Source organism: Vitis vinifera, chromosome 10, assembly GCF_030704535.1.
Source record: "Vitis vinifera cultivar Pinot Noir 40024 chromosome 10, ASM3070453v1".
Taxonomy (NCBI): domain Eukaryota; kingdom Viridiplantae; phylum Streptophyta; class Magnoliopsida; order Vitales; family Vitaceae; genus Vitis; species Vitis vinifera.
The window spans coordinates 13,860,972-13,882,073 of NC_081814.1; the positions used below are offsets into that span (position 1 = coordinate 13,860,972).

Here is a 21,102-nt window from a genome sequence, read left to right on the forward strand (position 1 = left end):
AAAATGTAATTTTTTTTTTGAGATAGCGCACCGTTACATGATTCACTTAATAAATTCTAGAAACCCAGGGAGGTTGAAATTGCGGCCGTAGAACGTTAAAAATAGGGGACGCGGGCACGAAATAAAAGCAATCAACTCAAGGCTGATGGATAAAATTCAACCCCTTTTAATTTTAATATTTTTTATTCTCATTTCTGACTCATGCCTATTATAATATTTAAAAAATAAATAAAAATGTAATTATATATATATATATATATATATATATGATGGGTTTGTCATCTTCAAAGTGCTTCAAATTAAACCGGAAAAAGGAAAGGGACAGAAGCGAGAGAGAGAGAGAGAGAGGGGCCTCTTCGCATTTCCCTCCTCACCTTTGGACTTGAACTCATCGCCACATTCATTTTCATTCGTTTTCTGGTATTTTTCTTCTTTTCTTTTCGTTTTTTCTTTTTTTCCTTTCTGATTTGTTGTTGTTGTTGTTGTTTTAAAATAATTGTTTTTTTATTTTATTATAGAAGCAATGCGTTGTTGTTTCTGTATTCTGGATTTGCTCTTTCGTTGATGATAAAATTGAGGAAATGAATTGGGCTTGGGGTTTTTTACGATTTTTTTTCTTTTTTTTTTTTTTTGGTGCCGGAAATCTGTGGCTCTGGTGATCTTGGTTGAGTGGAGGGATCTTGTTTTATCCGATGAATTTTGTGTTTGGTTTCTGAGAAAACTTAGGAAAATGAATGAGGATGGGGAATTTTGAATCTTTCTTGTTTTGGGCTGCTTTGATTCCGGAAAGGTATGTGCTATACGTGTGTTGGTCTCGCATGGGTGGAAAGCTGGGGCTTTATTGCATCACGGGAGATGCTTGATAAAGAATCCAGGATGGGGGATTTTAATTTGTTTTTGTATGTTTTCTCAGCGTCCAATCAAGTTTTGTTGTTCTTGTACGGATAATTTGAATAGTCGCTTTTGATTTCACGGGTGTTTTAATTTTTGGAATTTGGTGATTCTCTGTTTGAATAGTGGGGAAACGGAGGAAAGGGAAAGAAAACAAAAACAACTTTGTTTTTACCTTTATTTTAACTTTTTTTTTTTCCCAAGAAATGAACTCAATTTATCTCAGCCACATAAATATAAGGTTCAGTTGAGTACTTTTTCTTGGCCTAATGGTAGCAAGTTTAAAATCCATATGTTTGATTCGATTTATACTTTTTCCCGGAAACGAAATATAAAAATTCATTAGAGGAATGCACAAAGAGAGTTTATTATTTGGCTCTTAGCTTCATATCTTCTTATTTGTTATTTTTAAATTTGTCCTCTTCTTTTGCTTGGAGGGGTTGGTTGATTTTTGGGAAGACTGTCTGTAAAGATAGGTTTTGTTGGATGATTGTGGCTTACAAGCAGAGCAATGAGTGACCGTCCATATGAACTCGGGAGGCCTGCCTCAGGTATGCTGCTGGTAATAGTTCATGCAAATGATAACAATGATCGACTGCTTTATGACACTTTTTTATCTCTAATTGGAAACTGTAATTAGCCAATTATATTCTAGTTGTTCATCTCCATTAGGAAATTCATTCAGGAATCATTCTAATTATTACAGATGGCTTCACCATGACATCATATCCCACTTTATTGTAGTTGTATGTGCATAAAGGAATGGGTTTAATGTACATGGGGGATAGCATTACTTCTTTGATAGAATTTGTGGATTGGTTAGGTTCCTTGTAGGGAGTGGTTGTGTTATCATCCCTATTGGTTTTTGTATATGTATATGTTGTGTATACCTTTTCTTTAATACAACACACGTTTTACTTATCAAAAAAATAAAAATAAATAAAGGAATGGGTTTAATGCAGGTTCTTGTCAAGTAAACCCTTGCATCATGACTCTTTTATTCAGATCCATGGTACTATTGACTGGAAATCATAGTATGCCCAACAGAGCATGATACAACTATTTTATTTTTTGTTAAGTCTATGGTGTTGTAATATTTCCTTATGGTGGATTCCCGCCAAGGATAGTTATAAGAATAAATTCAGAAAACCACTTTGAATTAGGATTGGGTTAGTGGTTGTTGAATTTTGTTTTTATGGTATTTGTATTTTTCTTATTAAAGTATAGAATTACCCAGGAGTTTGGTTTAATGGGGAATATTTAGTTATCATTTTAATGGATTCATACAAGCCTGTATAAAGGCCTAAAGTAAACATTATTTAGAACAATGAATTATAAATAAAACAGAATTTGAGTTTTCTGCTTGGATAGTGCTTGTTCTGCACCATATTTCATCCTTCATTCCTTTGGCTTCTTATTTTTCTCTTGGTTTTATTTTGTTGATGTAACATCTGGGGTGCTATCCCTTTTCTTCATTATGCTGATGGTTATTATTTTTCCATTTGAAATTGATTCAATGCTTCACGAATATTAGTACCCTCTGAGTTTAGGAATTTAATTAGGCTCTTTGGGAGCCCAAACATGAATATTAATAGTATTTACTACTTGTTTATTTCTTTATTTAGTACATATTTAGCTTCCTTGTTAAAAACAGCTTTCTATGCCAATAGTTGTTTCTTCCTTTTTTCCCCTCAATATGAAGTTCAGGGCAATGTTTGTTACAGTTTATTATTATTTTTTTTTAATCTTTTCTTTTCTAGCCAGTATTTGAACACAGTACTAGGGCTTTGGTTTAACCTGATGGTTCAAACCTGTTTGCCTGTTTGGTTCCTTCTAGACACGAAAAACAGATCTCTGTGATTGGGAAGAACTATAATTTCTTTCACAAGGATCTCTTAATGAAGAGATGTTCAAGTCCCTTCCTGGGAGTAGGATATTTATGACTTTCTGTTGTGGGACGGTACCATTCACTGATTATTGGAAGTGACCTCAAACTAGCCTGTTGATGAAAGTTAATATAAGCTTGAATGTGAATGCTTTGGGATGTCATAAATTTGGTAGTTGGAAGTGTCAGATTGTAAACTGGTAGCTCGTTGTTGCAATCTACATTGAATTAAGAAGCTCTGCATTATGCCCAGAATGTATCATTTGTTAATTTGTATTATTAATTTAAAAATAAAGGACAATATGGAAAACCAAGTTCCAATCACCCACCCAAAAAATTTCAGGAACATCTGAAAAGAATATGAGATTTGAATTCACAATTAAAGCATTCTAGTTCTGTTGTTAAACTTGCATTGATGTTTGTTAGCCCTTAATCAATTAGAGATCTTTGTATGGATAGGCATGCAACTAGTCATAATATTTCCTGCACATGCTTTTGAATTTTTCATCCTATTGTTGTTGGGGTTGGGAGTAGGGATGAGATAGTGCTGACAGTTATGTTGAAGAGACTGTTATACTTTCTCCCCCTGACAGTTTGTTTCTATTTGTTCCCACGTCTTAACTAGTTTAAAAGAAGCAAAACACATTTGTCTTTTTTGTTTTTCTCTTGCAAATTAAATGTTGGGGAAAAAAAAAAAGATTTTATAACTAAATGTGTAGCATGGATGTAAAGCGATGATATTCTCCATTTACTACGCATGTATCTTGGGTAATAATAGTCTAACAAGTTGAAAATTCTGCTCTTTTTTTTTTCTTTTTCTCTTTCTCTGGTTAAGATAGTTAATGGTGCTCATTTCTCATACAGGTAAAAGAAGGTTAAAAGATTTATTGCTTAAAAGTGATAATCGCACTTGTGCTGATTGTGGTGCTCCAGATCCCAAATGGGCGTAAGTTTCACTGCTTGATACCTTTTAGTTTATTTCCTTTGCTAGATTAATGATTTCTTCAAACCGGTAACTATATCATGGTACACAATTGAATGATATTGCGAATCTTTGGGAAGTTGATGAACAACAACTAAGACTTGGAAAAAAGACTACTAGAATATCGGTTTGGGTTTGCATCATGGAGATTTACCTTATAAACTATTCTTTTGGTAGGTAACTAATGGAAAGCTTTGGAAAAAAGGATCCCTCTAATCTTCCTAATTTGGAAAAAGTATAATGGTAGGGTCCCTTGAGAGAGAAACTGGAGAGAGAAGTGTTCTATAGTTATATTGACATAGCAAGGATGTGTATTAGATTTTGTTCATAGAAAATGTCTTCTTCTTCTTTTTATTTTTTATTAAAAGGCAAACATAAACATTGATCAAAAGTGCTTGACAAAAATAGGGCCGTAACCATAGTACACTGGGAGTGTATAGAAAATGTTAAAGCAAAGAAAAAATATCACAATTGCAAAACACCTATACAAGATGTCCTTGAACTGAATCTGCAATTAAATCCTTCAAGAAAAGATCAGACCTTGCTAGCCTGATCAAAAAATGTTTTCAGGAAAAGTTCCTTGAATACTTGACCTGGATGTTCCTCTTCCTTGAAATTTCTGCTGTTTTGTTCCTTTCATATGCACCGAAACAAGCATAGGGAAGCCATTGTCTTCATTCTTGTACCGTGCCAGACTAAAAGAAGCGATTTGATGGTCTTTGGGAATACCCACTGGAAGCAAAAACAAAGCCAGAACAAGATCCCAATGCTTTCAGGCTTTGACATGATGGATTAGAATATGACATGCCAACTCGTGGTTGACCTTACATAGACAACGCCTATGCTAGCTAGCACCTGATTTTATTTGCTTGTATTAATTAGAATTTTTTTTTTAAGATCTGTTGCCAGACCTTTGTTGCCTTCATGGAGCAAGCACTATCACTCTAACGATCCAGTGCTCTATCAGAAATTTTTGCAGACCAAAATGATCAAATCTGACGCAATGAAAAGTGTAATGATTTAATCCCAAAGCTCACTTCCTTTCCACAATGTAAACTGATAACCAGAACCATGTATAATTGACAAGAGGTGCCATCTAATGCTTTCTTAATTGTCAAATTGGCAACACTCTGGGTAATTGTGCAACCTGAGGGGAACAAGTAAGAGATAAAATGAGAAAATGAAAGGTGGGGGTAACTAGCACTGGATATGGAGCACTTCGAAAGCATAGAAAGGAGAGCATTACAGATGTTTATAAATGGTAGAAAAGTTGGGTGTGGTTCTTTTCTTAAAAAGAAGAATCAAGGGGCTGAGGATTATTTATGAAAAAGCTGGTTGGCATCTGAGCATAAACTTGCTAGGGGAATCCAGATCATTGTCAAAGAAATTCAAGACCATAAATCTTTGATACCTGTACTTTTTTATTTCACCAAGATGTCTATATTGGAATGATTTGACATTTGCATGTTTATCATCTGTTGGATATGTCTCTCTTGCTCCAGATACAGCACCATCTGTTTGCTGGGATTTGTATAGAAGGTAGGTTGTTTTTAGTTTTTGTTTTGGTTTTTTATTTTTTGTTTTTTCCCTTTTCTTTCTTTGAAGATCTTGGCTGTGTTGTCCTTAAAAGGAAGACTCCCATCAGTGTTAGGAAAGATTTTCTTTGCCCTTTAAGATATCGGTTTTCTGGAAGTGTGGGGTTTAGAGAAGGATGGAGATAAAAGATAAGGATTTCACTTTTGCCAGAAAACTGATGCTTGAGGAGATAGAAGTCAGAACAAATGTGCTTGTATCTGGCTGTATGAACTTGTCACTTGTGTAGAGGAGATAGAAAGTCAAATAAAATCCACTTGTATGTTTGACATTAGGGATAAGACATTTACCATAACAGAGAGGAATACTTAATCTTGTCCACAATACCTCTTCCCTCTATTGGTATCCATCTCAGCTGAGCCCTATTAGTGGCCTATGTCCATATTTGACATCCACACACAAATCCGTTTAATGTAGCTGTGAATTCATGTTGTTTTCTTCAGCATATGCTTATATATGTGTACTTGAACAATGCATTTTCAGGTCTGCAAATATTGGAGTCTTTATATGCTTAAAATGTTGTGGTGTGCACAGAAGCCTTGGTACACATATCTCAAAGGTAGCTGCCCTATTATTGCTTCGTATTTAGTTATCATCATGCATCATAGTGTATGTGTTTTCTTTTTTATCTTTTTATTTTTTATTTTTGTACTGGAAATGTTTATTTCTGGTGCTTGTGTGTGTGTTTTTGTTTTTTAATACTGGAAAGGTTTATTTTTTATTGAAAAATATCGTGGGAATTGTTTTTTCATGAATTTTACCTTTAAAATCAATTTAGCAAAAAATAGAAAAAAATAATTGTCAAATACACACAGTTGCAGGGAAAAGCTAAGAAAATTTTTTGTGAATCCTAAACAAAATCAAATGGGTTAAACTTTTATTGTCCATATATGTGCACAAATGAACTAGATGTTAAAATAGGCATGAAATGCTTGCATGGATGTGACCACTATCTAATTGGTTCTTGTGGAGAGTTGTAGGCGTTCTTCCTGGGAAAAGAAAAACCAGCTTGCTCCAATGAGCACTGAAAACCAGTGAATCTCATCCAGCTATAACCAACAAGACCATTGAACAATGCTGAATTTGGATCAATTTTCATATTTAGTTTCTTTTGCTAGTTTGAATTTTTAGTTTTTCCTCCATTTTGTAAATTATACCAATATAATTCTTAAAACAATATTATTTTGGACTGTTCAGGTGTTGTCTGTGGCATTGGATGATTGGTCTGATGATGAAATTGATGCCATGGTTGAGGTTGGAGGAAATTCTTCTGCTAATTCAATTTATGAGGCTTTTATTCCTGAAGGAGTCACAAAGCCTAAACCTAATTCCAGCCATGAGGAGCGAATGAGATTCATCAGGTTAGATGAAAGAAAATTGTTTCACCATAAATCTGGATCTTTATGCATGGTTGTAACTCTATATAGAGACACATGTATTTATGCACTCTTTGCTTGACGTAGATGATTTATTTGCTGGGCCATCACATGGCCGGACACTAATATGAAATTTAAAGTGGTCAAACCAGGTGACTAGGCCAGTTTTTTTCCCTATTTAAAAAGGCCTAGTCATCTGGATACTTGCTTTTGACCAACCATCAAACTATTATGTCCTGTTCATGATTTGTCTTTTTTACCATAACTTCTATGGTCAGTTTGAGAGGTGATCAACAAGTGTGGCAGTTTGATCCATGCATCAGTGGCACCATGTTGCAGGGTTTCAACTGTGGTCTTCGTTGTGGTCACTTATGTAATTTAATTTTTTTGTGCAGGTCAAAATATGAGCTTCAAGAATTTTTGAAACCTAGCTTGCGGATTGCTTCAGTTTCTTCTGGAAAGAGCTCTCTCCAATCATCTTTTTCTAGAAAGTTGATGGATAATTTTCGAAGTTCAAACTCACAGAAATTGGTAAATTTGTGTATCTTTGTTTGGTGCCTTGTCGTTTCTTCTATTATGATAAAGTTCAAATCGTTAGGGAGGGTGGGAGATAAGCCATGTTTGGCAAATATGCAGCCATTTAGACTGAGTATACGGTTAAGAGGTAAATGGTGTTTTTGTTGTCTCATCAAGCAGCACTGCTTCTCCTTGGTGGATATTTTGAGCTGTATATTTTGTGGTGTTGGCTACAAGTTTAGTAGTTTGGTAGCTAATGACAGTATAATCTGAATGGATGGGTTTCACTGGTATTTGGTGCCACTGTGAATCAATCTAATTCTCTGATCTGAAACTGGTAACAGGAAGGCATGGTAGAGTATATTGGATTGTTGAAAGTCAAAGTGATAAGAGGCAAGAATTTAGCAGTCAGAGACATGCTATCAAGTGATCCCTATGTTGTCCTGACACTTGGCCCACAGGTTAGTCGTAATTGCCCTTTCATTTTTGTTCTTGAGACTGATCCTCATGCTCATTTAAGGTCCATTGTCCATGCATGTAGACTCTGGAACTTGTTGAAATCTTGGTTTGTTCTTAGGCTTGACAATGTAATCATATTTCTCTTAATTGAATTTTTTTCATTTATTAATTATTTATAAGCTACCTTCCCTATGTTAAAGAGTTGTGTTTTAATTGGTTGGATGGTGGTTCAGACCCTTGTTAAAGGTAGATATTGAACAGCAGCATGCCATATGTCTTTCATATAAATGTATCCATTATCCTAATGTGCATTGTCTAGATTAGATTTTAGTCAAAGTGGTGAATTGCTTTTAGTTAGACAGTGATCATTCTTTTACTGATAATGAAGATTGGCTGTTGCTGTTACTAGACTGTCCAGACACAGGTAATAACGAGCAACTTGAATCCAGTCTGGAATGAGGAACTCATGCTTTCTGTGCCCATGGATTATGGGCCCATAAAAGTGGTATGTTTTTCTTTTTCCTTTTCCCTTGATTGTATGGCTTTTCTTTTGTGTGGTTCAGTTGCCATGGAAAATGACCTTTTCTATGGTTTATTGGGATGACATCCAGTGGAGTAGGATTTGTAGTTGCATCTAGTTTGTACGCAACTAAAAAATTGGACTTACTTTACGGATGCTTGTCACTTTTGTTTTCTATCCTAAACAGTTGGGATGAGTCATTTATGTTGTTGCATCTTCCATTACAGACAGCACAGCTTGGGGTGGATATTAATCCATGTCAAATGCAAAGTCCCTGAATCTTGAGACTCATCTGAAATAACGATAGCAAACTGAAAACAATGGTGAACAAAAATTTGTGTGTTTTATCATTGGATTAGAAGGAATTGCAATCCTATAGATGGCAGTTGATCATGTTACTATCATTGAGAGGTTGGAAATGAGGGAGAAGGAAAGAAATCCTAAGCCTATAGTTGAGTTGCATTAGATCTAGTTAATTATGACAGATTTATGAAGTCAGATATGTTAGTGATGGTGGATTTAGAGAAATCTGATCCATCCATATGAGTGAAAGTTCTTGTCCTTACTTGAAATTTCAAAATCAGTAAGCTTATGACTTGTCTATGAAAATGGTTTTGTTCCATTTTTCAAATAGTAGCTTTAAGTAATCCTAATCATGTCCATTCATATGCCAATCAATGTCCTGTAAATAAAAGTATTCACAAATTAGCCTGTTTTCTTAGTGAAAAACGATCAGATCCCATTGCCAAGTAACCTCCTTGTGTCGATCCTCATATGCAAATAATTATCCCTGTCTAATCAAAATGGTTGACGGTATCTCTAATTACAATTTTCTTGATTATTATATTTTCTTTTATAAGCAAACAGAGCAATCTATTAAAAGAGCACCAAGAAAAGGGGGGATACCTTATGTGTACACGAAGTATGCACAAAAAACCAAAAAAAGAAAAACCAAGAGGTAACCACAAAAAACAGCCAAAACAATCACAGCTAGCCGCTGATAAAACTCTGTAAGAAGTCATGCATTGACAAGTTTCCCAAATCTAGCAAAGCATTTGCCTATTCCAAGAGGGCCTTAATGAAGCTCGCCTTTCAAATTGTTCATACAGAGAAAGGATCTTGTTTGGGTATAATTTTGGTGGATTCCTTTTTGAGTTTCACATGGCCACTCAAGAAAAATGCTCATTTGCAGTTCAAAGCTTCTAACCTGTATTTGTACCATAAATGCTTATGGCCTAGAGCATATTTTAATAATGGTACAGGCATAGACCTACTTTGAAAAATGAAGTCTCGTTCAGTGGTTAGTTCAATCCATTCCAATTCATTTGGTCCCCATACTAAGATGGTCTCCAATTAGGCATCTGAAACCAATCATCTTACCGCATAACCCCCATGCATATGACTGCTATATGAATTTGCTAGCAAAGGTTGTTTTCAGTAGTGAAGGGTTATGGTGTATGAGGATATTAGATTACCAGTTCTCACTGTTGTGTACATGGCTTTGCTAGGGTTCTTGATACTAAGCAACCCTTTCATCATTATTCATAAAAAATCAAATTCCCCATGCTCGATCACAATGTTTTCATGACATTTCATCTAATATATGAGTCCTGTCTCTCACAATGCAGAAAGTCTTTGACCATGACACGTTCTCTGCTGATGACATAATGGGAGAAGCCGAGATTGACATCCAACCCCTGATAACATCCGCCATGGCATTTGGAAATGCAGAAATGTTTGGAGACATGCAGATAGGAAAATGGCTGAAATCACACGACAACGCCCTCTTAGAAGACAGCATCATAAACATTATTGGTGGGAAGGTGAAACAGGAGGTGCAACTGAAGCTCCAGAATGTTGAATCTGGAGAACTAGATCTAGAAATAGAGTGGCTGCCTCTTGACCAATAGGTACATATAAACCATATATTCCCTTCCCCTCCCATTTTTTTTTTTTTTTTTAAATTTTCTTCCAACAATAAAAAACTGTAATTTTCAGAGTGATATTGGGATTGAGTAGCACCACAGACTTGCCCTTCTTTCTCTTGTATTTATTCAATTTTTGTCTCCAGTTATAAGTACTGAGAAACTGTATTTTCTGGGCAGAAGATCAACTATTCATGTCCTTTGGGTGTAATTGTAATTGTGTATTTTATTCACACTTTGAGTCACAAATGCTGTCTTGGTTGTTGAATGTAGCCCTTTAGGCTTAAAAAGAAAAGAGAAAACAGATGGGAAAATTAATTAAAAATAAAATCCTACATTTAAAATTTATTTTTAAAAAATATTTGAAGACAAAAAATAAGTTAAAATATTTCAAATTCTCAAATAAATTTTCTTTTTAAAAAATTATTATTATGGATAATATTTTTTCACTAATTAGGTAAAAAGTTAACCTGACAAGGAATTCCCATTTAATAAATAAAAACTTTAAGAACTTATTGTCTAACAATTTCAAAAAGGTGGTTTCTAATATTTGCTTTATTCTAATAATCCAGGTGTGACAAACTTAAACACTAATTTTGTGTTTCTAATATTCCTAATAGAATAATAATAATGAAAATATTTAAATTGAAATTTATTTAAGTTTATTATTATGTTTAAGTGGAGTATAGTTCTCTAGTAAATTAAATGAGAATTATAATGTGACAACGAAATGCTTCAATTAAAGAGCATGAATTTGCGTGTAGAGTAATTTTGGAAAAATTGAATTTTCAAGAGACATTTGTTTGTTTGTTTTTTTTTTTTTTTTTTTATCTTAAATCTAAATAGATCTCAATTTAACTTAAATATAAAGTATTAAGTGGTAAGTTAATATTGTTGCATGAATATTTGATCCCATGTTGAAAACAAATCTAGTTGAGCTTTAATTTTGATTTGCAATTTCATTTTCTAATTTAACCACTTTACTATCATATTCATTAGTAATTGAGATTTTCTTTGAAGAAAATTATGAATGAAAAAGCATGCAATGAGAATTTTTATTTGAATAGAAAATAAATATGGTGTTGTTTTCTTTAATATTGGGAAAAAAAATATTCACAATGCTAAAAATACATTCAATGACATTTCTTAGTCTTGTATGACGATGATTATCTCCTCTTTATTTGTAACTTGACTACTATTATGAAAACCATTCAACTAATAACATACATTCCAATATGGTGCCAACGTGCCGGTGTTTGCACGATGGATCTACTAAATAATATTTATTTAAAAAAGGCATTTTGTTGAGTCTTATTATAAATACATATATAAATTATATAAATAAAGTAAATATAAAAAATTTACTTGACAGTGACACGGGAAAATTATGTTGTGAGTCGTGAATATAGTTTACATCAAAACTCTTGAATGATGCATACAAACTCCATTAATTACATGAACAACACCCCACATTGCAATATTTTTTTGTAGATTTAATTAATATTTTAGATAAGAATACTATAAATATGATATGATCTAATACTAATAAAAAAATAATATAGCTTCAAATTTTGTCTTTTGAAAGACAAAACTCAGTGAAGTGTGTCCTTTGAGTAGGGTCACACTGATTTTTCCTAATAATTATATTAGCAGTACTAGATACCATATATGTTTTAATTCTATTATTTGGAACTTTTGAAAATTCTAGGTAAAGAACTAGAGTTTTAATAGGTTATCATATGGGTTAGATATTATTATTATTATTTATTCCACCAAATAATTGAATATTCCAACAAAGCCCACTGAATAAATAAAAGTAAATATTCTATTTAAGTAATGACCTCTACTTATGAACATTTCAATAGTTCATTTTTTTTTTTTTTGAAAGACTAATCATTAGGTAATGTTGATTAATAATAAATAAAATAATTAAATAATATTAGATTTTGATCATGACAATATATAAAGTAATGACCTCTATTTATTAAAAAATTGTTGATTTTCTTATTTACATGGCCTCTAGCTATGAAGAGAGAGAGAGAGAGAGAGAGGTTGGGGGGAGGGGGGTCTTATTGCAGATAAAGATAGCTTGGTTCAACTAAGATGCAAGCAAGGGTAATTTACAAAATGATCCTACCATGGCTTGGTTCAACCACCAAATTGGTTGGTTCTACCATGGCTTCTAAATAGTTGAGTTTTCTGATCGAGTTTTGGTTGTATCAAAAACCCTAAAAATGATACCATGATAAACAAGGAAATTTTCTTACTCATTTTACGGAATGAATGCAATCATATATAGCAGTACAAAGAAACATTTACAAAAAGAACTAATCTATGTCATATACTTTCTTAGGATAATATTATGGTTGACCCTTGAAAAGAGAATTCAAAATTAAAATTGAGCAACTAATTATCCCTACAATTTTTCCAATTAGGTCTTAAGTGACAACTCATGCAAAGGAGGGAGGATCCTTCTGATAACATGTATAATTAAAAATTAGAAGAAAAATAAACTAGCTAGAAGAAGAAGAAACTAGAATGCTCGTAATGAACGATGTATTACTGCATTAGCAGGTCTCTCTTTTTATAAATGGTCAAGAAGATATTTATATTTGATCATCCACAAATTTTCACAATATGATAAATTCTCATATTTCATAATTATAAAATATTTATACCTTGATTTTAAGATAATATTTCATTTTCAAATGACTAACTTTTTATTCATATTAATATTTCTTTCACATTCATAATATTAATATTCATTTTGTATTACAGGTCTCATAAGATCTTTTATGTGATATTCCCTTTTCAAAAAATTTTAAATACAACAAATTGGTGTTTTCATTTTCTTTAGCATAGTTTTGGAAAAAAAAAAAAAAAAAACCATCAGACCATACTTTTAGCCCTATTTGAATATGAAAACAAAAAATAGTCTAAACAAATATAACCTAGTTGCCAAAATTTAATCATTTATATGCTCAATTTGTGTGAGCAAATTATGAATGCACTATTTAATAAGCCAAATTTGCTTTCTTTTTTTTTTTTTTTGGCTATTTCAATTATTTAGGATATTTTTTAACATATCTATTTGTTTAAATTATTTTAAAGAAACAATCCATATAAAAATATTATATTAATTGATATTTTTATTAATTAATAAATTATTCCTATAGTATTTGAAAAGAATATAAAACTTGTAATGTTAAATTAGTAAAATAAATTATTTTCAAACTTGAATTATTTCTATTTTTAAATAGTCAAATTAAATTTACAACATAATTAGAGGAAAATATTTATATTTATATTTTTTAGAAAAATACTAAAAAAAAAAAATAGAAGAGGATCCAATTGGCTCCAAAATTTTAATAATTATATTTTTTTTCAATGTTCTATGATTAAAAAAAATGAAGTTTATAGTGAGTGCCCAATAAAATGACCTAATCATGGTATCAAATAGGATTAAACTTTTGTTGACCGTACACCAATTGAAAAAGGGAACACTTCAACCATAGAACTCTTGGACAAGAAAGGACTTCTTTGGAGCAGCCATGGCTGACTCAACCTTTTCTTGGAGTAGAGGTAGCCTTGTTGGTCAAAGGAAAAACATTGAAATGGTCTATTCTTCTAAAGAAGTTGAAAATGTTTCTTTTTTTCTCCCCTAACAATTGTGCTAATCTCTTATTGATTGGTGAAAATGGAAGCCAAAAATACATTGGATTATTTTTCATAATTTAAGGAATTGGCATCAAATAGTTAAGGATTTATTAAAATTTACATGATCAAGATTTAAATTTGAAAGTTTGATGATTTGAATATGTTTGGATTCAAAAAGATAAATGGTTTTATTGATTTTTTTAACCAATTATATAAAAGTTTAACTAAAGTTATGTTTGGTGTCGGGAAAGGGAAAAAAATAAATTATATTTAAATGTCATTGGAAAAAAAAAATCAAGGAAAAGATAAAAGGGAAAATGTTAAAAAGATTTTTTTTCATGTTTTTTTTAGATAAAGGTAAGAAAAATTTAGGGCAAATCATTTCTCAACAATTTAATTTTCTTTCCTTCAAGTTTTCTAAAGACAACCCACTAATAGTGGAAAATTTGTAAAAATAATTAGAATATTAGTAAAAAAAAAATTATTAATAAATAACTCAAGCAATTCCTTTAAGTTGTCCTAAGTCTAAAGGGAACATGATGGAAAATTTAGACTTGAATTTTAGAAATGTCAAATAAGGAGGTGACTTGCTTTCATGGAGAAGCATAGGGAATGAGAAGGGGCAAACCTCAAATAAAGTTGGTCACAACCTTTGACAATGGTGAAATTGTACATGAAACAAGATACCAACATACCCAGATTTTTTCTATTTTCTATATAACCATTGTCTATTGAGTAGCATTCTACAAATTAAGCTCAAGAGAAAGAAAACTGCAGAAAGAAATATGGAAGCATCACAAGAGAAAGTGCAATCTGATCACAAGGCATTTGGATGGGCAGCTACAGACTCCTCTGGCCTCCTTTCTCCTTTTCACTTTGCCAGAAGGTATATATGCATGTACCCATTCGTATCACTTAGCTTTTGAATGAAGATTTGTTTAGTCATAATGGTTTTTATCAATTTGCATATTGATGTGAGCAGAAGCAATGGAGATGATGATATCACAATGAGGATTCTTTACTGTGGGATTTGCCACACTGACCTCGGCATGCTTAGGAATCACCATGGAATCTCTCTCTACCCTCTTGTTCCTGGGTATATGTCCTTAGCTCCCTTTCTATACTAATAATAATAATCCATTTGGAGGGGTCAAATAAATTCTAATTAGTGTTAATGAAATTTATGACAGGCATGAAATTGTGGGGGTGGTGACCCAAGTGGGCTCCAAGGTACACAAGTTCAAGGTTGGAGACAAGGCAGGTGTGGGCACCATGATAGGCTCCTGTGGTGCATGCCAAAACTGCCAAGACGACTTGGAGAGCTACTGTCCCTCCATGACCACCACCTACACCATGTTTTCACCCGATGGAAGCATCAACTATGGAGGATTTTCTGATATTCTTGTGGTTAATGAGCACTTCGCCGTGCGTTTTCCGGACAACCTTTCACCAGAAGGTGGTGCACCGTTGCTTTGCGCCGGTATCACGGTCTATAGCCCCATGAAGCATTTTGGGCTGACTCAGCCAGGCATGCATCTGGGTGTGGTTGGGCTGGGTGGACTAGGGCATGTTGCAGTGAAGTTCGCTAAGGCATTTGGTATGAAAGTCACTGTGATTAGCACGTCCCTCGCGAAGAAGAATGCTGCTCTTGCTGAGCTAGGCGCTGATTCATTTTTAGTTAGCCATGATTCGGAGCAAATGCAGGTAATTAGACCTTGCTAGAAGCAATTGTCTAGATCTTACCCTTGGATTGGATCTTGACCATCTCATTTAAAAACCAATTGGTATCCGATGAGAGTTGTTTAATTTTTTATGGGGTTTTGATCATCTTATCTGAAAGCTAATTGGTATCATATGAGAGTTGTTTAAACCTTAATTTCCGATTGGTCAATCAGGTTTTGACCATCTTATTTAAAAGCCAATTGCTGTCCAGTGAGATTTGTTTAAACCTTACTCTTCCATCGAGTTTTGACCATCTCATCTAAAAACCAATTGGTATATGGTGAGAGTTGTTTAAACCTTACCAATTAGGATTTGATGAGGGTATGCTAAGTCTTTTATGATTGGTGTGACATAGGCTGCACTCGGGACAATGGACGGCATCATCGACACTGTGTCTGCGCCCCATGCTTTGAAGCCTTTGATAGAACTATTGAAGCGGGATGGGAAGCTGATAATGTTGGGTGCACCAGACATGGAGAAGCCGACTGATTTGCCTCTCTATTCCTTGTTTGTTGGTAAGTGAAAAGAGAGACGGACGGAAATTAATTAAATGAAATAGATCCATACAGTGTGTGAATAAAAGTAACAGAATGTTGAAATGAATCCAGGGAGGAAAGTGATATCAGCGAGCATGACAGGAGGAATGAGAGAAACACAAGAAATGATGGAGTTTGCAGGGAAGCACAACATAAGTGCAGATGTTGAAGTCATTTCAATGGCGGATGTGAACACAGCCATGGAGCGACTGACTAAAGGGGATGTCAAGTACCGTTTTGTCATTGACATTGCCAACTCCTTAGCTACTAATTAGAATATAGCAATATGTACTTAGGTTTTAATTTAAGTAATTAGCCAACAGGCACAATGCTATATAGGTGTTCTGTTTATTAATATATGATTTATATATTAATCCTTTAAAACCATTCTAACAAACTTTGTACTTGTGTTGATGCTTTTTGCATTATCCTCAACTTCTAAAAAAAATGCATTTATTCGGATATTAATTTGAAGTGTTTACAAGAATATCAAGAATGGAAAGTAAATAAAATTAATTACTTTATATGTCATAACCTCGCTCTCTACCCAATATTGTCAGGTTCAAGGTTGCACCAGCCGGAAAGAAAATAAAATTAATTACTCTATATGTCATGACCTGCTCTCTACTCGATATTGGCAGGTTCAAGGTTGTGGTGGTGCATGTACGATCCTAGTGTATTGTGAAAGTCTTCTATATATGGCTCTTCCTAGTCCACCTAACATTCCCATTTGCACACTATCGATCAAAGATCATGCTCTAATACCATTCTGTCACCATCTTACTCTCCACTTGATATTTTCGAGTTTCAAGGCTGTAGTGGCATACACATGACCTACAAGCCGACCCTAGTTTTGCTTCTTTAATGGACCTACACCTTCAAAAAAATGTCTCAATAGTGTGTTGTGAAAGCCCTTCATATATGGTTTTTCACCATTCAGTCCCCGAGAAATGTGGAACACTACACCATATAAAACAAATAATTTTTTTTAATATTAGTATTATCCTTTTAATAATCCTCATTCCAATATTTTATTTTAGAATGAGGATGTTTTCATCATACAAATATTAAGTGAGATTAGAACCAACCCATAAAAATGTTTGGTATAAGTAATCAAATGAAATTTGAATTATAAATATCTATATTTTATTAATTAAGAATAATTATTAAAAGATAATTTTAATCTTCTTCACAATCAAATTATTATTAATATTTATGTAAATAAAATAAAATAAATATAATTTTTTTCATTAATCTATCTTTTATGTGCTAGAATCTCACACATTTGATATTATTTAACATATGAATATTCTCAATTTATTAAAAAATTTAATATTGAATCAAATAAATTAAGATATTTATTTGATATATTAAAGTAAACTATAATATATAAAACCTTTTCATTTAAATTTTTAATAATTAAAATATGATATTATCTTAGTTAATAATAATTAAATAATTGTTACAAAAAACAAGGTTTGTTACGAAAGTTTGTTAGAATGTATAATCATCCGTTCCGTGATATTTCTCAACTATTGTTGTTGACTTCCTCTCGACTTTCTTTAAAATGGGGGTCTACTAATGAAACTTAAATAAAATTTTATTCCCACAATCTTTTCTTCCAATTCTTAGCATGAGCTATTATATAATTATGTTCTTCCACTTATCTGATTCAAATTCAAGTGTTAGGTGGTGTTTGTTTTTTTGACTTTTTGCTGAAAGCAATTTAGTTTTAGAATTTAAATTGTTTGTTTTTCTACTTTTTCATGACTTATTATAAATTTTTTACTAAATAGAAAAAGTCAAAATATATAACTTTTTCTTAATAGAAAAAATAACATATTGGTTTTTTTACTTTTTAATACTTAATAGAAATAAAATACTACAAAAACAAACAACCTAATATTTAACACTATTAAGCATTAAAGTTCTATTTAGAATTAAGTAAAAAAACAAACACCACCTTAGTGTCCTTATCTGATTCAAATAGAATAGAGGAGCACAAGGCTACACCAGAGTGCAAAGTCTAGCTCATCTATTTTTAGAGACTTTTACATGATAAGAAAGATGGATTATCCTAACTTGCCTAATTACACAACACATCATGAAGATGTATGCCTTGTGGACCATGCTACAACATGTACGATTCTTTGAGATAAAAAGTATTTCTCAAATGTAACATTTGCACCACCTAATGTTAATACAAAATTAGGTTCTATAAATCCGATTCAAGGCTTCAGAAGAACTACTATTGTTTTACCTAGTGGAACCAAATTTAATATTGATGATGCATTATATTTTGATAGATCCAAAAGAAATCGGTTTATTTTTAAAGATATTCACCAAAATAGATATCATATTAAGACTATGAATAACAGTAATATAAAATATCTCTACATTACCTTAACTGTTTTTGGATAAAAGCATCTATTAGAGAAGCTCTTTGCTTTTCCTTGTGGGTTGTATATCACATAACCATTTATGTTGTAATGAACTAGAAGTCCTATGATCCAAATACCTTTATGTTTTGGCATGAGTGACTTGGTCACCCTAGGTCATCTATGATGCATCATATCATTAGGAACTCTCATCAACACCCTTTAAAGAACTAGAAGATTTTTATGCTCAATAATTATAATTGTGTTACCTATTCACAAGGTAAATTGATTATTAAACTATCTTTTACCAAAGTTGTCTTAAAATCCTCAACCTTTTTAGAAAGAATTCATGGGGATATATGTGGTCCCATTCATCCTCCTTGTGGACTATTTCAGTATTTTATAGTCTTAATATATGTCTCCATTGGGTGGTCACATGTTTGCTTTCTTTCTACTCACAATGTTGCTTTTGCAATGCTACTTACTCAAAAATCCGTTAAAGAGCACAATTTCCAAATTACCCTATCAAGAAATTCGTCTTGATAATGCGGGTGAATTTTCATTCCAAACTTTTATTGACTTTTATATGTCAATTGGAATTGACATCCAACATCCTAATGTTCATGTTCATAATCAAAATGGTTTAGCTTGTTTAACCATTACTTTTAAGAACATAACCACCTCTCTCTACTTGGGATGATGTTATACTCCATGTTGCAACCTTAATCTGCCTTCAACCTTCTACTTATTATGAATATTCACCTTTACAATTAGTATTTGATCAGTAACCAAATGTTTCTCACTTAAGAATTTTTAGTTATGCTACTCATGTCCCTACTTCTCCTCAAGGCATCTTGGGATTTATTTTGGTATTGATTCTCCATCTATCATTTGACATTTGGAACCCCAAATAGATGATGTCTTTACGGGGCATTTTGTCAATTGCCATTTTGATGAAACAATTTTCTCGCCATTAAGGGAAGGAAAATTAGTTCCAAAAGAACAACATGAAAATAATAGAATTACTTAGAATGCATTGGTTTTGTCTCACCTTGATCCTCATACAAATCAATGTGAACTAAAAGTTCAAAAAATTATTCACTTACATGGAATGACAAATCAATTACCAAATGCATTCATTGATGCAAAGAAAGTGACAAAGTCATATATATCGACCACAAATACTCTAACATGGATTGATGTCTTATAGGACACTTAACCGATATCACAAAATATGAATCTAAAGTATGTCTAAAGCGTGGTACACCTATTGGCTCAAATGATATGGTTTCTTGGGAAAAAAAATGGAAGGAAAAACACATGAAAAGGTTGACACACCTATAGAAGTTCAATCCAAAAATGGGCTATTAATTTTGACTGATCAATCCCAAGTCAATAATCAGATGGTCCTTGAAGAGACTTATATTATACAATTGGCCCATAAAAGGCACAAATATCTCAAAATAATGAGTTTTCTACTAGTTATCTACATACGTGAGAAAAATAATATCAAAATAGACTTATTATAAACAATATATTTTCTTTCCAAGTGGCAATCATATTATAAGAAATGTTGAGGATCTCAAATGAAAAACTATAGATGAATATAAACATAGAAATGATTGGCGAAAATGAAAAAAAAAAAAAACAATCATAACAGAGCTAAACTCGTTAACAAAACGAGAAGTATTTGAACTAGTAGTCTAAACACTTGAAGATGTGAAGTCTATTCGGTATAAATGGGTATTTATATAAAAACAAAATGAGAAAAATGAAATCATAATATATAAAGTGTGATTAGTAACATAAGATTCTCTTTGAGACCTGATATTAACTATAAGAAAAAATATTCTACCATCATGGATGCAATCACATTTCAATTTTTAATTGGTTTGAAAGTCTTAGAAGGATTTAGATATGCATCTCATGGATATTGTTACGACATATTTATATACATGAAAATGATAGATACGTGAAAATCCTTTAAGGATTTAGATTGCTTGAAGCAAATAATACAAATTATCATAGTATGTACCCAATCAAGCTACAACGATTCTTATATGGAATGAAGCAATCCGAACGCATATTGTAAAATCATCTTAGTGAATACTTTCTAAAAGAAAGGGTATGTGAATAACTCTACATGTCCATGCATTTTTATTAAGAGATCAAAAATTGGATTTGTAATTAATATAGTATATGTTGATAACTTGAATCTTGTGGAAACTCTTAAAGTTTTCACAAAAACTACTGATTATTTAAAGAGTATTTGAAATGAAAGATTTGAGGAAAACAAAATTTTGTTTTGACTTGTAGATCAAACAATTTTCAAATGAAATGTTAGTCCATGACTCAACATATACACAGAAAAACTGTCGAAACATTTTTATATGGATAAATCACATCCACTAAATTCTCCGATAGTAGTTCGCTTATTAAAAGTGAAAAATGGTCATTTTTCATTTTAAATAAGAGAACAAAGAAATACTCAAAAGTGTCTTATCTTAGTGCTGGTGGAGCACTCATGTACCTTGTAAATAGTAGATGATAAAAAATTAGGTTCTTTTTTTCTAATAAGTTTTTAATAAAACATAAAACATATTTTTATGATCATCCAAAGAAGAGTGTTATCAAATATAAGATTTGTTATAAAAATATGTTT

General features: G+C 32.3%; 2 protein-coding genes across 5 annotated transcripts; both read left to right on the top strand.

Annotated features, from left to right (window-relative positions):
- Positions 1-278: 278 nt before the first annotated feature.
- On the top strand, positions 279-10,380 carry LOC100268078 (ADP-ribosylation factor GTPase-activating protein AGD12). Of its 4 annotated transcripts, none has more exons than XM_010657441.3 (9): positions 279-420; positions 1,329-1,442; positions 3,641-3,722; positions 5,835-5,910; positions 6,549-6,712; positions 7,123-7,258; positions 7,588-7,704; positions 8,112-8,207; positions 9,851-10,380. In XM_010657441.3, exons 2-9 carry the CDS (start codon positions 1,403-1,405, stop codon positions 10,130-10,132), a joined length of 993 nt encoding a protein of 330 aa, XP_010655743.1. In that variant the 5' UTR covers positions 279-420; positions 1,329-1,402; the 3' UTR covers positions 10,133-10,380. The 4 variants fall into 4 exon arrangements, with proteins under 4 accessions (XP_010655743.1, XP_010655744.1, XP_002263067.2 ...); XM_010657442.3 differs by having other exon boundaries at positions 1,351-1,442; XM_002263031.5 differs by having other exon boundaries at positions 1,364-1,442.
- Positions 10,381-14,500: 4,120 nt separating this feature from the next.
- On the top strand, positions 14,501-16,441 carry LOC100243859 (probable mannitol dehydrogenase). The gene is made up of 5 exons (XM_002263811.4): positions 14,501-14,690; positions 14,787-14,900; positions 14,995-15,508; positions 15,882-16,041; positions 16,135-16,441. The coding sequence occupies exons 1-5, from the start codon at positions 14,590-14,592 to the stop codon at positions 16,335-16,337; spliced, it is 1,092 nt and encodes a 363-aa protein (XP_002263847.1). The 5' UTR covers positions 14,501-14,589; the 3' UTR covers positions 16,338-16,441.
- Positions 16,442-21,102: the final 4,661 nt, after the last annotated feature.